The sequence below is a fragment of the Sycon ciliatum genome, chromosome 13, assembly GCF_964019385.1.
Source record: "Sycon ciliatum chromosome 13, ocSycCili1.1, whole genome shotgun sequence".
NCBI lineage: Eukaryota > Metazoa > Porifera > Calcarea > Leucosolenida > Sycettidae > Sycon > Sycon ciliatum.
Genome location: NC_088655.1, coordinates 10,274,852 through 10,289,374, shown reverse-complemented (window position 1 = coordinate 10,289,374; position 14,523 = coordinate 10,274,852). Strand labels below are relative to the sequence as shown.

At 48.6% G+C, this 14,523-nt stretch overlaps 2 protein-coding genes and 1 non-coding gene across 3 annotated transcripts; all 3 read left to right on the top strand.

The window, feature by feature from the left end:
• Positions 1-3,800: 3,800 nt before the first annotated feature.
• Positions 3,801-5,228, top strand: LOC135829483 (uncharacterized). The gene has a single exon (XM_065341889.1). It carries the CDS (start codon positions 4,070-4,072, stop codon positions 5,225-5,227), a length of 1,158 nt encoding a protein of 385 aa, XP_065197961.1. The 5' UTR covers positions 3,801-4,069; the 3' UTR covers position 5,228.
• A 3,224-nt stretch (positions 5,229-8,452) lies between these two features.
• On the top strand, positions 8,453-13,621 carry LOC135829771 (zinc finger protein 70-like). The gene is made up of 5 exons (XM_065342156.1): positions 8,453-8,834; positions 9,317-9,351; positions 10,164-10,424; positions 11,817-11,966; positions 12,386-13,621. The coding sequence occupies exons 1-5, from the start codon at positions 8,657-8,659 to the stop codon at positions 12,569-12,571; spliced, it is 810 nt and encodes a 269-aa protein (XP_065198228.1). The 5' UTR covers positions 8,453-8,656; the 3' UTR covers positions 12,572-13,621.
• A 523-nt stretch (positions 13,622-14,144) lies between these two features.
• On the top strand, positions 14,145-14,216 carry Trnaq-uug (transfer RNA glutamine (anticodon UUG)). Its single transcript has one exon. It is a non-coding gene; the product is annotated as a tRNA-Gln (tRNA).
• Positions 14,217-14,523: the final 307 nt, after the last annotated feature.

Below are 14,523 nucleotides of genomic sequence, written 5' to 3'. Positions count from 1 at the left end.
ATGCTGTAGACAGCAAGCTGTTTCGGCCATAAAGGCCTCATCAGTACAGCTACGATCTAAATAGGCCGAGCTACCAGCCATGGTGCAAAGGAGGCACCACAGACATTAAGATAGCTCGTCGCTCTAGCGCCAGAGTGCTCAAACTACAAAAAGTAGCGGGCATTGCGCGATGCAGCAGCACTAGAGCAGCCTACTGAGAGTGCTCAACAAGTATGTCTTGTACACGAACTACCAGCCATGGTGCAAAGGTGGCACCAGAGTCAGACATTATGATTGCTCGTCGCTCTGGCGCCAGTGTGCTCCGACTACGAAAAGTAGTGATGAGCGATGCATATCAACGAGGCAGTACTCAACCAAATACTTTATTTCAGGCGTCTAAGATCCTCAGGTTGGGTATAGTGCTGGTTCTCTACATCATGTAAATGTGCCGGTATGTCCAGTGGACAGAGCCCAACCGTGCATACCAGTGAGCCACTGTCAACGTATTGAGGAATGTGCCGGAAGAATCGTGAGACGTTTTTGGCGTGTTACTCCGAAGAGTTGGTATTGGTATTGGTATTGATTTATTTGAATTCGGTATCTCAACAGTACAATGTACAACTTGGGAAGATCCGAATGACATAGATACATAAACATAAAAATGGAGTAGGTGCTACAGCTGATCATTTTATCGCAGGTTGTGGGACTAAACTAATACCAGTATGCAAGTACACAAGAAATAAAAGCTGAATAAATACGACTGCATGACATTGGAGAAAAGAACCAATTAAAGCAAAACAAAGCGACACATCACTCATTGAAAACATTTTCAAAAAGGAGCTGTTTTAACCGGGGTTTTACTAATGCCATGGGGCCTAATGCCATGGGGCAGGATAGGGCCAGAAATGAATCACTGCTAGTGTTGTTGGTAGGGCAGGTAAGGCAGCCGCAAGACTGCTTATGAGCTTCGGTTTCACGAACTTGCTACAGCCGAAGTCTCCCAATCGGCATCTGATCCAAACATTAGCCCCTAGTGTGGCTGCACGGTACGGTAGGTTTTGTCGGAAAATGTCCCAAACATATGGGCAGATTTTTGTGGGCAGATTTTTGTTCAAAAAGCATAAAAATTGGCTGAACGGTCTAGGCACCGGCGGATTATGCTCGAAAAGGTGGCAGATTCTGCTCGAAAAGCAGTGAAATTGGCAGAACCATACAAACCTTATGGCGGGAAATTCCTCGAATTCTGCTCCATTTCTTTATCCACATACCAAACATGCATGAAACTTACCAGAAAAAGTATCGAATTCTGCCAATTTTTCTGCCGGCATAATCCGCCTGAACTCTGCAAAGCTTATGACGGGTAATTTCTCGAATTCTGCTCCTTTTCTTTATCCATAATTGACCATAATCACGATAAGTATACGTCAAGCATACAATGTACATGTACATGTACTAGAAAAGTACCAAATCATTCTGGCAATTATTTTTCTGCCGGCACTACTACTACTAGCCCATGATAAGGGCTAACTTCCTGCACTGTGCCTAGCCGGGCTCTGTGAATAACACACGGTCCACTGCATAATCCGACCATGTGGATCATCAAACATGGATGCCGCCTAGCTGTGCATTCAGGCGTGAGATATGGAATCGCATGTACATCCAATGTATACTAGTACATGATTGTACATACAATTATGGCCAGAGAAATCCGACTTTATGAATAAAGATTAGAATAGCGTCGCGCTCAAGTGTGCAGAGTGTTGTGTGTGGTGCTATAATGTAGGTGCTAGGTATACATAATGTCATTGTAGGGCCGCGTAGCCCCAGGCGCTGTATTCTGATAATTCATGGGTGAGTTCGGATTTCTCTGGCCAGGACCGAACTAGCTACTTGAATAATACTAGTATGGTGTTCCTTTGTTTTACACCCAGTTAAGTTAAGTGGCGAAGCTCGAAGCTCACACATGCGTGACTGGTCTGGGAAACAGTGGCAGCCTTTGTGCTGGGTCATGAGAAGCAGGCCTGCGAGTGCGAGTCCAAGAGCAGAGTACATCTACTTGAAACTGCTATAAGTTTCACCGTGCCTAGGCCCTCTAGGGCCCCTACTGCCCTGGCCTACGCACCGACCGTGAAAGCAGTTTCAGCAGGGGTTCCTGCTGAACATAGTGATCTACATGTAGTTCTCTATGCCCATGTTTTTCGATTTTGAATTTGACAGCATGTTACAAGGCGAGGACGCATAGTGCTCCCGACTACAACCATAACCCGGTTGGCAGACCGGGACTCTGCCAACCGGGTTATGGTTGTAGTCAGGAGCACTATGCGTCCTCGCCTTGTAACATGCTGTCAAAATCGAAGCATATGTACTCAGTACATGATTTTACTACTCTGTACAGTGTATCAGGATTCTTCGATTCCGAGATTGTTGTTGTTGTTGCTGCTGTTGTCGAATTTTATTTAAAGTCGCAAAAAAGAAAAGAAAAAAAGGTTCCTTATGGAAGTACGTGTATACCAGGAGTCCAGATACCCATTCTTCACCCTAATCACACAAGAAGACCAAAGCTTCACTTCAGGACCAAGACCAAGTAATTGCAAGTGCAAGCAACATAGTACACTGTACTACTCACAACAAAAGCAACAACAACCCGCAATCGATGCACAGCATCGTTATGGAAGGATATCCTGCCTTTGTGAAATGACTCAAATGAGTACCTACTGTAACTTCTTTCCCCTTACTCAGAGGTTCACGCTTGAAAAAACACTTCATCCGATCAACAGCCTCATCAAGATACCATTCACTAGGCTTCATAGTTCATACTAACAGCGTATCTATTGCAAGACAGCCCGCAGCCACTGAAGTGAAGCTAGCCTCCGTGTAGCCCAGGGTAGCCCATGGTAGCCCAGCAGAGTAGACCAGTCAGTGTTTACAGTAAAACCTATCAATGCGACCACTACCTCGGATAAAGGGGACCACCTGTCCCAGAAGACCACTGCAACCACGACAACGTTTTGAAAAGGGTATTTCCAGCCGAAATTAACCTGGATAAGGAGACCACCTGTACAGAGAGACCACACTTGCGAGGTCCCTTGACTTGAGCTGTCCGCTTAGACAGGGTTCACTGTACTGTAGTTGAATTTATGAAGTAGACCAAGACCAGAGCGCGCGGAGCATCCTTTTCAGTCAATTTCACGGTTCCTGGTCCGCTGGTATCCAGCGGCAGTGATAATTGTTGATGTTCTGTCATCGATGCTACGCACGTGCCTCGCAGATTTCTACTGAGACTGGAAAGTGGAAGGCTTTGCTGCGAACCATACGCAAAATGACCGTGACGGCCTGGTCGGGACTTGAAATGCTAAAAGTTAGTTTAAAACCCAGCTAGCAGTCAACATGCGGTAGATGATAAATCTAGGGCCGCCGACAAGTGACGTCCCGGCGGCTGCGCTAGCGCTGGTGCTGCACAGTGTACTGTAGCCAGTGTGTGTAGGGTACGAGAGGGGCTTTAGCATGGCTTTGATTTCCGCGCGGCTTCATTGGCTCGCACCTCACTCAGTCTAGCTTACATTACAAGCTGACAGCAGATAGGCCACATCAGCTGGAAAACTGAAGAAACCAACGCCAAAGAGCTCAATTGGATTCACATTGCCATTGGTTTCTGTGGAGGACTCTCCATGCGTCTCCTCATTCTTGTCCTGCAAGTGTTGCTTCTCGATGTCGGTGTAGTGAAGACTGCTAGCTGCCTGCAGGCCCTCGCTCATGGTACCTCTCTCCCGAGACTGTACTGGGACGGCTTGGGGTCAAAGTGCAGTGAACCAGTTACCTAACTGACTTTGTCACGCGACTTATCGTTCCTGTGTGAGCAGGGATGGCAGAGTAGCTTTAGCTCAAGCAGGCTTTTTCATTCAAGGCAGTAGGATCATTCAGTATTCATGGTATTAGCAGTATTCCAAGATCCGTTGCTGAAGTAACATCAGTTGAGCTCCTTTGCGTTTCATTGATGATCACTTATTAATTATCTAGCTCTTGAAACTAGCACTATTTGTAGCTCTCGCTAGCTGACCGTATCTTGTACACGTCCAGGCCACTTTGCCACATGTTGCCCAATACTGGCAATAGCATGGCCGTGGCGAGCGTGTACCCTGCCAGTGGTTCGGCCTCAGCGCAGGAACACGATCTCTCTCTACAGCTGCTGCAGAAGCAGCAGCAGCCTTGCCAGCAAGCGCAGGCACGGCTAGAGCGCGGTCAGCGCTTGACTATGCTGGAGACGGGGCGATCGGCTGACGGCGAACTGGCGACTCGCTCGGTGCTGTGCGACGACAGCGCTAGCGACGAAAAGGAGTACCAGATTATACCGTCTCTGTCGCTACCCTGGTCGGACGATGGAACCACAACGGGTGCAGCGGAGCAGAGTCCACCGTACAGTGTGAAGTTTAGGCTCCTGGCGAAGCTAAGCACTCTGGCCCGGATTTGTGGCGGTGGAAGCGATCGTGAAAGACAGAAGAGGAAAGTGCGTTGCCGAAGCGCCTACTGTATCGCCCAAAACGCGTGTGACTGCCAAGGACTACTGTTCAGATCTGCTCGATCGAGCAGGAGCAGCAGGAGCAGCAGTGGCTGGAGCGAGGCAGGGGAATCATCGGGTTCGTTCAGCAGTGATGCGGAGAGCTGGAGCTCGAGCGGCGAACACAGCGATAGCACACAGAGTCACTGGGACGATCTGGAGCTCAGTGATACTGCACTAATGTCGCTCAAAGACGTCACACGCTTCAGCAGCAGCAAGCTGCGCGAGTGGCGTGATGCCTTCCACGGGGACTGTCCCTCGGGCGTGATGCGTGAACGGGATCTGGTGAGCTTGTTTCAATACTTCCACCCGGACGGGACTGCGCAGCAGTGGGCGAAACACTTGTTCCGCTCGTTCGACTCGGAGCAAACTGGCAACGTGGACTTCAACCGGTTCATCTACATGCTCTCGTTGATCCGTCGCGGCACCATAGCTCAGCACGTGTGCTGGGCGTTTGACCTGTACGACGTGCACCACCGCGGTTACATCACGCACCGCGGCATGACGGACGTACTGGAGAGCATACAGCGAGTGTCCGGGTACAACGTGGGTGGCGCGGACGCCTCAGACCTCGCACACACGTTCCTGCGCGTGGCCAGTGCGTATGGCGACGAGGTGGTCAACCTGCAGCAGTTCCTGTCGGCCGTGCTGCAGGATGACTTTATGGTCAAGGTGGCACTTGATCTGGTCTGAGACTCAGAGTCGGCACAGTCATTCCTGAAGAACGGACACGGCGGAGGTGGTGAACCTACAGCAGTTCCTGTCTGCCGTACTGCAGGATGATTTCATGATCAAGGTGACACTGGGTCTGGTCTGAGTCGGTACATAGAATGCCTATGGCACAACCTGCAGTCCCTGTCTGCTGTGCTGCAGGACGACTTCATGATCAAGGTGGCGCTGGACCTGGCCTAGTCGGCACAGTCATGGAATGACTAGGATCCCCCCCCCCCCCCAATAGGCGTTAGCCTTTGGGTAATCCTGAAATAACGATTACTATCCTACGACACACCGTCCTGAAGAACGGACACGGCGCAGGTGGCACTGGATCTAGTCTAGTCAGCACATCGAATGATTCTATCTATGGTACACCGTCCTGAAGAACTGACACGGCGCAGCTAGTGCGGTGCACGATGCAGTTTGGGGCATACAGATCACGTATATATGTAGTCAACTGAACCTTGTATGGTGGGAAGGAACTTGACACCGGGCATTGCACGTCACCTAGCCTGCGAAGATTGAGAGCGTTACCACTGTGTTTGGAAAGTCTGATCATTTCCCTGGTCAAAAAATTAGCTCGACATCATGAGTCTTGCCTGGACGTTCGACCGCCCCGTTGGCTGGCTCCGATAGTGCTGCAGTGCGAATATGAGTATACTTTTCAGTTTTAGCCCTAGAAATGTTCATCACATGGCATGGACTCACTGAACTGCCACTTAATCCAATTGTGAAATCACGCCTGTTCATGACGTCAACCTTGTCCCATGCGTTCCATCCACCCGTAGTACTACGGTACTAGTATGCTTCAGTGTAGAAACTCAAGCTTGGTATTTTTTTCCGTTTATAGAACATATTCAACGTAACAATACTCTGTTTCTGGACAGTACAAATGAACACTCTGCGTGTGGTAGATCTACTTGCTTTTAGGAGTACATATAATACTTCAAGTACTAGTGGGCCATTGGCTTTAGGAACCATTGCTCTCTAGTATACCTACACTTCTATTCTGCCATGAATCAAATTTAACCTAGCCCTAGGCCCTGGTGTGTCTCCCACAGAGGTTATTTGAGTGTTTGTGTGCACTCCGATCCGGCACGGTTTTCTTAGTTTCGAGTATTTCAGTTGTACCTCGATTATGAACTTGACTACTTCAAAGTAGCTACGCTTACTCTTATATTGCGAACAAGAAGTTATTTTCCCTGGTCGATGTTTGTTTTGTTTTTGCAAAGCTTGGATGTGTTTCTAAAAGTCACCAGATACAGCCTCAACAAATTCCGCTACGGTTCTGGCCTTTCATTTCTAAATGTGGCTTGTACTTTCGCCTATATCATTGGGCCCGCTAGTTCCCGTTTATTGTGCGAAGAAGAATAAACCCAATAGGCACCGTCGGCCCGGGTTCTGTTGGCCACCGTGTACATGTAGTCCAGACCTTAGCTCCAGGCTTGCCAATGATCTGTGTTATAGATGAATGAAGAATTGTGCAGTGCGAACTTTCATAGAAGTAGCGAATTGGGCGGTAACTACGCTTGTATATGAAGTAACTGGTTGCTCCTGTCTAGATGGCAGTCGTGAGACAGTCAAGCGAGCTCTCTTATCAGGCATGGTCAGTCTAAATTGTATTTGTTGTTGTTGTTGTTGTTGTTGTTTATTTTACTTCGCAGATTCTAACGGGCATGTTGCCCATTAACAAGAAAGCGAAGGCAAAGAAAATAATAATACTAATAAAAGAAATAACCGGGGGCAGCAGAAAATGAATAATAGAAAAGAGCGGGTGGTTTTTATTTATTTATTTATTTTTTATTTACTTGAAAAAGCACATTGTGGTACAGCAACTTCCTATTCTGAATTCCCTGAACGAAGCAGAGACATTAGCTGGGTACATGTCACTTCAGAACGGTCTCACTCTGTCTCCATGGGCCGGCTGCCTTCGTTGGTCAAGAGTGACTAGTATAGTGAACGAACGTGGATCTACCCATTTCAGACTTCAGTGGATCCCAAACCCGTACAGGTATCTACGAGAATACTTCTACGAGCCCCGTCCGTACATACATGTACATGCATAGTGTGTACGACGCAATAGTAATACAATCTTGCAAAATTCCCTGGTGCCAACCACCCCTGATACCCCCTCCCCTAGCTCGGCTTGGGCTAGCCTACAAAGACATGGACCTGAATCTTGCTGGACAATGTTTTCTTTCTCCCTGTCGGCGCCTTTCCTCCATTTTTCTTCCTTCCGTCCCCATCGCTTGCATGACAACATCCATACTACGCGTGCTGCTCCCGACTTCCTACAAGCAAGGGCTAGCGGCCGGGGTCGGGGCTCTGATGAGCCATTGCCAAAATTAAAGAAAGCCAAGGATAGATGGTTCTATTAAATTTTGTTTCAGCCAACAAGGTCTGATGCTTTCCGGATCGGTTATCTAGAAAGTAGTACTGGTACGTCCTTGCAAAGGCACTGGGGGGAGAATGAGATGTCGAGCAGCGCTCTGGCTCTGACCAGTCATGACAAGAGTTATGTACTCTTGCTAGTACGGTACATGTACCGATATGTCGTTGTCAACTTGGGCAAGGTCTGGAGCTCCAGGCTCTGAGTCAAATACTAACACTCTATCGCCTGGGATCGGTACGTACTTTCATCCTTCGTCCCTCGATCTCGATCAGTTCCTCTACATAGGGCAATTATTTGTGGGCATCCAGCCAATCATCTCCTCCGCTGTCCCGTTCTGCTCGCCATTCACTTTCCCCTGCTCTTGAAAAAGTGTTGATCGTTGGCGGCAAAAGCACCAGCTGCTGCTACCCAAGAATCCAACGCTTGTTGAAAAGACGTAACTGTTGGTGCACTGGGCCATGGGTCCGGGTCACTACGCATGCATACTGTACACATATTTCCCGTATACGGTTGCACGCTTGAACTTAGCCTCTTAGGTGCAAATGCGCAACATCCACGACCTGACCGGCGCGACCACATATGCACGCATATGCCAAGATATGACGCGCACTCTGCGAGGGTCGCGTGGGATCGTGGTCGTAGCATGCAGAGCCTGTTGCTCGTACCGCCATATTTGAGCACAGCAGCTGTGCTGCTGGTGAAGCTGTGTGGCTGCATCATCCGGGCAGCTGCGCGGGATATGTGAGCCAGATACGTTTGCTAGGCAGTTTGTACAAACAAAACTGTAGGAACTAGTGTGCAGGCTTGGAAACTTCACTACACACGACACTAGTCGTCGCCTTGTGTTTCTTGTTGGCTGCTGCTGCCATTCCAGTCAGTATTCTAGGAGCTATCCTTTCTGGTTAGAGGTTGCCCTCGTCTTGCCCAGCTGTCAGGAAGTCCGATCGGCACAAGGATCCGGCGTTTCAAGCCCACGCCCGCCTCTGCAAGCTAACAAATCTCACTGATCGATCCTGATGGCGGCAGAAAAAGCCCATATCGCTGCTGCTCACCTCTCCCAGCTACACGATCCAGCCCTGTTCGCACAGCCGGCTTCTTCAGCAGTCACCACGACATCGGAGGACCTGGCTCCGTTGTCCGTGCCCTACTCTGCGGGTGGCGAGGAGGGCAGCCAGAAGAAAACTGGTGGAGCAGGTAAGCTTGCCATATTCATTGACGGTCTGCTCCCTGCCATTTTCGTCGCTGTCTCGTACCATGCAAATCATTTTTGAGCAATCGTCGTCGAAATATTCTCAGCTGCATTCAAAGGTTTGACATTTCCTGGGTCACAGTCCTGCTGTACAGGCCTGATCTCAATTTCATATATCAGTCCTATGATAAATTGTTCGCCTGGCATATGTGCTCTCGTGGCGAGGTTAGCCGGAAGTCGTTTTCTATTTCAACAACATTCTCAGCAGTGAATTCTCAGCAATTATTCGGTGAGCTGCATGATGCATGCATGCTCCGTACACCTTGGCTGACTCCGCCGATATACCTACTGGAGTTGCGGTTCCGTGTAGATCTACCCACCGACAAAGGGCTTGTAGCATTCAGTGCGCTGCCATCACGGAAGCTGGCACAGATCATACGAACTGTGTTTTTGTGTGCTGTCTCTTTTGTATGTTTGCTTTTGAAAGGTCGTCTCCTGCAAGCATTTCGAGTGATGAGCACCGTAAGTTTCACACAATTGCTGATATTCGATTGCCATAACATCACGCATTGCAATACAGAAATGACAAACTTATGATGACTTTTTCCAATGTTCAACTCCCTCAACCTTATGTTATGTTATGGATAAACTGGTGTAAAGCGTTTGACTTTCATCTCGAACTTTTGGAAGTCTCTTGAACTTGGCTAGTCATTGGACAGTCCTGTACACGTATAAGCCTGGCGATCCCTTCCGTGAGGTGGAACTTCCGTCTATAGTGACCACTATCGCCGACCTGCATGCAACCAATCTTGCACCGACAATCGTACTGTTTCATCGAGGAATTCACGCTCCACTACTTTCAACACGTTAAGCTCATCCTTGTACATTCTTCAACACGGTGAACCCCTTGATAGGCGACCAGACCAGCCTTTTGGGTCATCCTAGCACTAGTAGTGTAGGCTGTCTAAGACGACCGCTCGGGAACTTTCAAAGTGTGGTCTCCTTATCCAGGGTCATTTGACTGGAAATAGCATCAGTGTTCCTGGTTGCAGTGGTCTTCTACAGGTGGGCGCCTTGACAGGTTTTACTCCATGCAATTACTATCATTATTGTTGGCGCACGAGGAGACGAAGCCAGTTGAAAATCTGATGAGGCCTTTCGTACCATTACTTCTCAAATCAGTGCAGGGTGGTAATGATAAGAAAGACCTCGTCAGATTTTCAACTGGCTTCGTCTCTTCGTGTGCTATTATGTTTCCCTCCGACTAAAATCTCTATTATCATTATTGTATCATGCTATTGCATCCTTGTTCATGCGCTGGGCTGCGCTTGCAGGAGTTTGTTCCGCAGGGCAAGGAACCCGACGAGGACGAGGAGTACCTGCCGCCACGGCGCAAGACGAAACGCACGCACTCCGAGCCGGCGGCGGCGTCGTCGTCGTCATCCAGTCGTGCAAGAAGTCAGAAGCGCGCGCCGCGTGCAAGCAACTCAACGTCGTCGACGACAGCAGGCGGTGGTGGCGATCAGGAAGACGGAGAGTGGAGCCGCTATGACGACAACGGCGTCACGCGCTATCGCTGTGAACTGTGTGGAAAGGTAAATAGAACTTTTAACCCGTTTACCACTACAGGGGTGTGCCGTTCAGCCACTGGACAAAGCTCTAAAATATGGCAAATGGCCGCTCCACAACTTTATGGTCCTGACATGCTTGTAAATGTTAGATTTTTCACAGTCAACCTTGTGAATACCAACCTGGGTTTTTTAAACTACTCGTGATTATTTCAAATGGTGAACGGTACTATTCAGCCAATAAAATGTAAAGAACTCTTCCTCTCCTCTCCTCCATGCGCTCTCACAGCCGACTCACTGCTACCCTCGGTAGCCATTACACACACCAACCAAGGAAGGGTTGCAGGTAGATACTGAAATTCCTCCTGACAGCTGTTTGCTGCACTGCACGCCCAGTACTCCACTTTCCTTCACTTTGTTCGCGATTAACGACACAATCTTCAGACTTAAGCTGTGTTCCCAGCTGGCACGTGGACGAGGTACGCTTGCGGTTCATGCGTGCCCAAACGCGCGCTCAGGCTTTCACAAAAAAAAACAGCAAATCGACTCGTAGTTCGGGCGTGCGGCGCCTTCGAGTACTAATTTGTTGACCCCGGCAGTCAAAGTGACTGGCATGTACGCTGGTACGCGCTGAAAATTCCAACATGTTGGAGATTCCATTTTGGCGCGTCTCCGTGCGCACGGCACCCCAAAAGCCAGCAAAGCGTGGTTTCACGCGTACACGCGCCAGTTGTGAACACAGCTTTAGTGACCATTTGACTGCCTGCTGTCAGCCTTGTGAATAACGACAACTCATGAATGGAAAAAAATTGTAACATGGTCCGCTTTGGAAATTAATTTCCTTGGCTCACCATCTGAGTACTCATGAATGAATTGTTCTTTATTGAAATCAAAACACTTTGTATTTGCCGGGTCGGAAGGAGGAACTCACGAAGAACAGCACCTTTTTCATGCACATTCGAAGGTCATTTTATCGCAAGGTTGTCGGTGTTGGCTAGTCTGTGTTTGTTGGTCTATAAACCACCTTCAGAAAATAAAGCTTCAAAAATACCTATACCTCATCACTAGTGCTCTAGTGATTGCTGCAGCCACTGAAGGGGACTTTACAGGTGATAACGAGGGTGGCACTAGCATGGCTTTGTCCGATATCAAGACGAGTAAATTATGGCTCTTGCCTGTTAAATGAACTTTGGCGCATGCTAGGGGTGAAATCTGCATGTGAAACAGCTCTCTCTCTCTGTCTCTCTCTCTCTCTCTCTCTCTCTCTCTCTCTCTCTCACTCACTCTCTCTCTCTCTCTCTCACTCACACTCTCTCTCTCATTCTCTCACCATCTCTCCTCTCCATGCTAATACCTGATTCTGCTCCACTTGACAGTGCCATGGCTTATTTCTTCTCCTCTTTTCTCCAATGTGCACAGCTATTCAATAACCGCAGTAATCTGCTCCGTCATCTGCCCAACCACTGGGACAAGAAACCGTACGAATGCGCAGACTGCGGCAGAGCATTTCCGCGCCGTGGCCAGCTGATGCAGCACATCCGCTCTCATCAGGACGATTTCCCGTTCAAGGTGAGCCTAGTGTGACAGCATGATGCAGCGAATGGGATTCTCGGTCTTTGACCACTTTGGCGGGTCTGACCTACTCACCTCCCGCCGCTTCAGGAGCTGCATCTGCACCTTGATCCTAGGGGGTGGTGGCGTTCCTACGGATGCGGAAAACTCGGCCTCCAGCCGAATCTCACGCTAACCTTGATTTTTCTACTTGCAGCAACCATAGTGCTCGTTTTATTCTTGGTGACAACTGTCTTGTTACATGGAAAATCAGAAAATTGGTTCGAGAGAATAAAGAGAAAAAAAGAGCGAAAGAGAAAGAGAGGGTGATGAGTAACTCTACCGACAACTTACATGTTGCAATTCTGCTTGTGTGAGCCTGTCTGCTACTGACTGTTGCCTATTGCTCTTGGCCTGTTTCTGATGTTTCCGTGCAGTGTCCGAGCTGCACAAAGAGCTTCAAGTGGAAGCAGAGCCTGCGACGCCACCACTGCAACCGCAGCTACGCCCATCTGTCACGTGACATCCACCACCCACGTTCCAACGCCACGCCGGCACCGCCTCCGAACGCGCGCTACCTGCAGAGCCTCATCCCGATTGATGCGATTGATACAGCACTCTGAGACGTTGCGTGTTGTATGCAGTCGGCATTGTATTGGCCCGCCTCGAATCTTCAAGCGGCTCTTCGCCTGGCCACTTGATCACCACATACATACACCTGCTGTTCCCTCAGCCACATAAGAATAAGCCGCCCGATGCAGCTGGCATTGCGTTTCGAAGCAGCCGAGCTGCATGTCAGTCCAGCAAGCAGCATCAGCGATGATTAGCACCCCGCGCAAACAAGGCAGCTGTCCACAGTGATCGTAACTGGCTTGACGATCAGGTAACGTGCGTTGTCCGGTCGACATGCATCCTTCAGCTTGCTACTGTGATACCACCCAGGTCACGTAACACTTTCGGACACATCGGCGTAAAGATTCCGTCATACAAGATCAGCTTCACTCGCGGAAACCTCGACAGGGTCAAGGCCAACGCCCCCAATCATAAGTATTTGACCGAAAATCCGATCACGCAGCAGTATGCTATACTAGGTACAATAGAACTATACTTGGTGTCATTATTATGAAATTTTTACAATTGAGAAACAGGGGCCAGGTTTCTGGATGAACGCTTTGGCATAGAAGCTTTGATATGAATAGTTACGATATTATTTGGTCGCTGGACCTTGGCCTATTTGTGGAGAGAGAGAGAGAGAGAGATAGATAGAGATAGAGATAGAGATAGCAGCATTGAACACATTTTACTGAGAATCAGCATCTTCTTGTATTGACAGCATTGTAGTTATTACTGTTAGAGATGGTGTGCAGAGGCTTCTTCCTGCCCCATTCATTGCTCCGTGTCATCTTTGGAATGACAGACATTCGAGCCCGATCGTGTATAGAAACAAAACTCAACAACATTGTCGTATTTCAAGTCGTGTTCTGTCCCGAGTCTGAAGCGTCGCTGAGCAACATCTTCAGAGCTACCGGTATCTATGGTCGATGTATCTCCTTCTACACGACTACATGCACTATCTGTCTTATCTGTCATCATTTCTTTGATTTTCATCCGCTGTCCCGTTGTGTCCGTGCATCTTGCACTTGTTTTGTGAAGAACAAAAATAAGAAAGTGCACTGCTTTGAGCGTATGTGAGAGCATGTGCGTGAGCATGTACGTGAGCATGTACGTATGCATGGTCAGGCATTTCCGAGCGAGTATTGTTATGGCGAGTACGACTGAGAATTTAGCTCTGCACACTTCAAGTATGGAGATGTAGCGTGGACTTTAAGGTGTCTGGTGTTGTGGATGATGTTGACCATTTGGCTACATTCGGTATTGTAGAGAGTTTCTCAGCTGCTACACAGCAAAATGTACCAAAGTATGAGTTGTCAAGGCTTACATGAGTTCATGAAGTGAAAAAAAGAAAAGTATAGTCTACGACCGGTCCCAAGAGTACATAAGTAACATTAACCCACTGTACTCTGACTGATATCTGATCTTGCTGGCAGATGTCTACGTACTCGCCCTGCGCCTGTGATCTCTTGAGTCTTGACACCGCCACGTGCACGCCAGAGAATCGGTATTTTACTACTCGCAGGACCCTGGGGCCGCTGCGCTCAAATGAAGGAGCTGGATAGTCAAAGCGTCACCAAGGTTGGTTCTATGGTGTAATGGTTAGCACTCTGGACTTTGAATCCAGCGATCCGAGTTCAAATCTCGGTAGAACCTTTTTTTTCTTCCCGATCACGCTCTTCTTCGTGTCAACAATTAAAAGAGTTCCTCCACTGTTGAACAGCTCATGTTCGAACCAGGGAGTCGTCCAGTATTTGACGACTCCCTGGTTCGAAAGTTCTGAGCTGCTTCTCGTAGATCTACTCGCTGCTCGTACAAGTCTTTTTTCTTCTTTTATACTCAATGCTCAATGCAATCTTTGCAGTTGACAGCACCGCTTCTGCATCGGCTTTCTTCTATGACCAGGGCTAACCGAGTCAACAGGCAAGAATGTCAATGTGGAAGGGAAAAGCGTTGTTGTAAC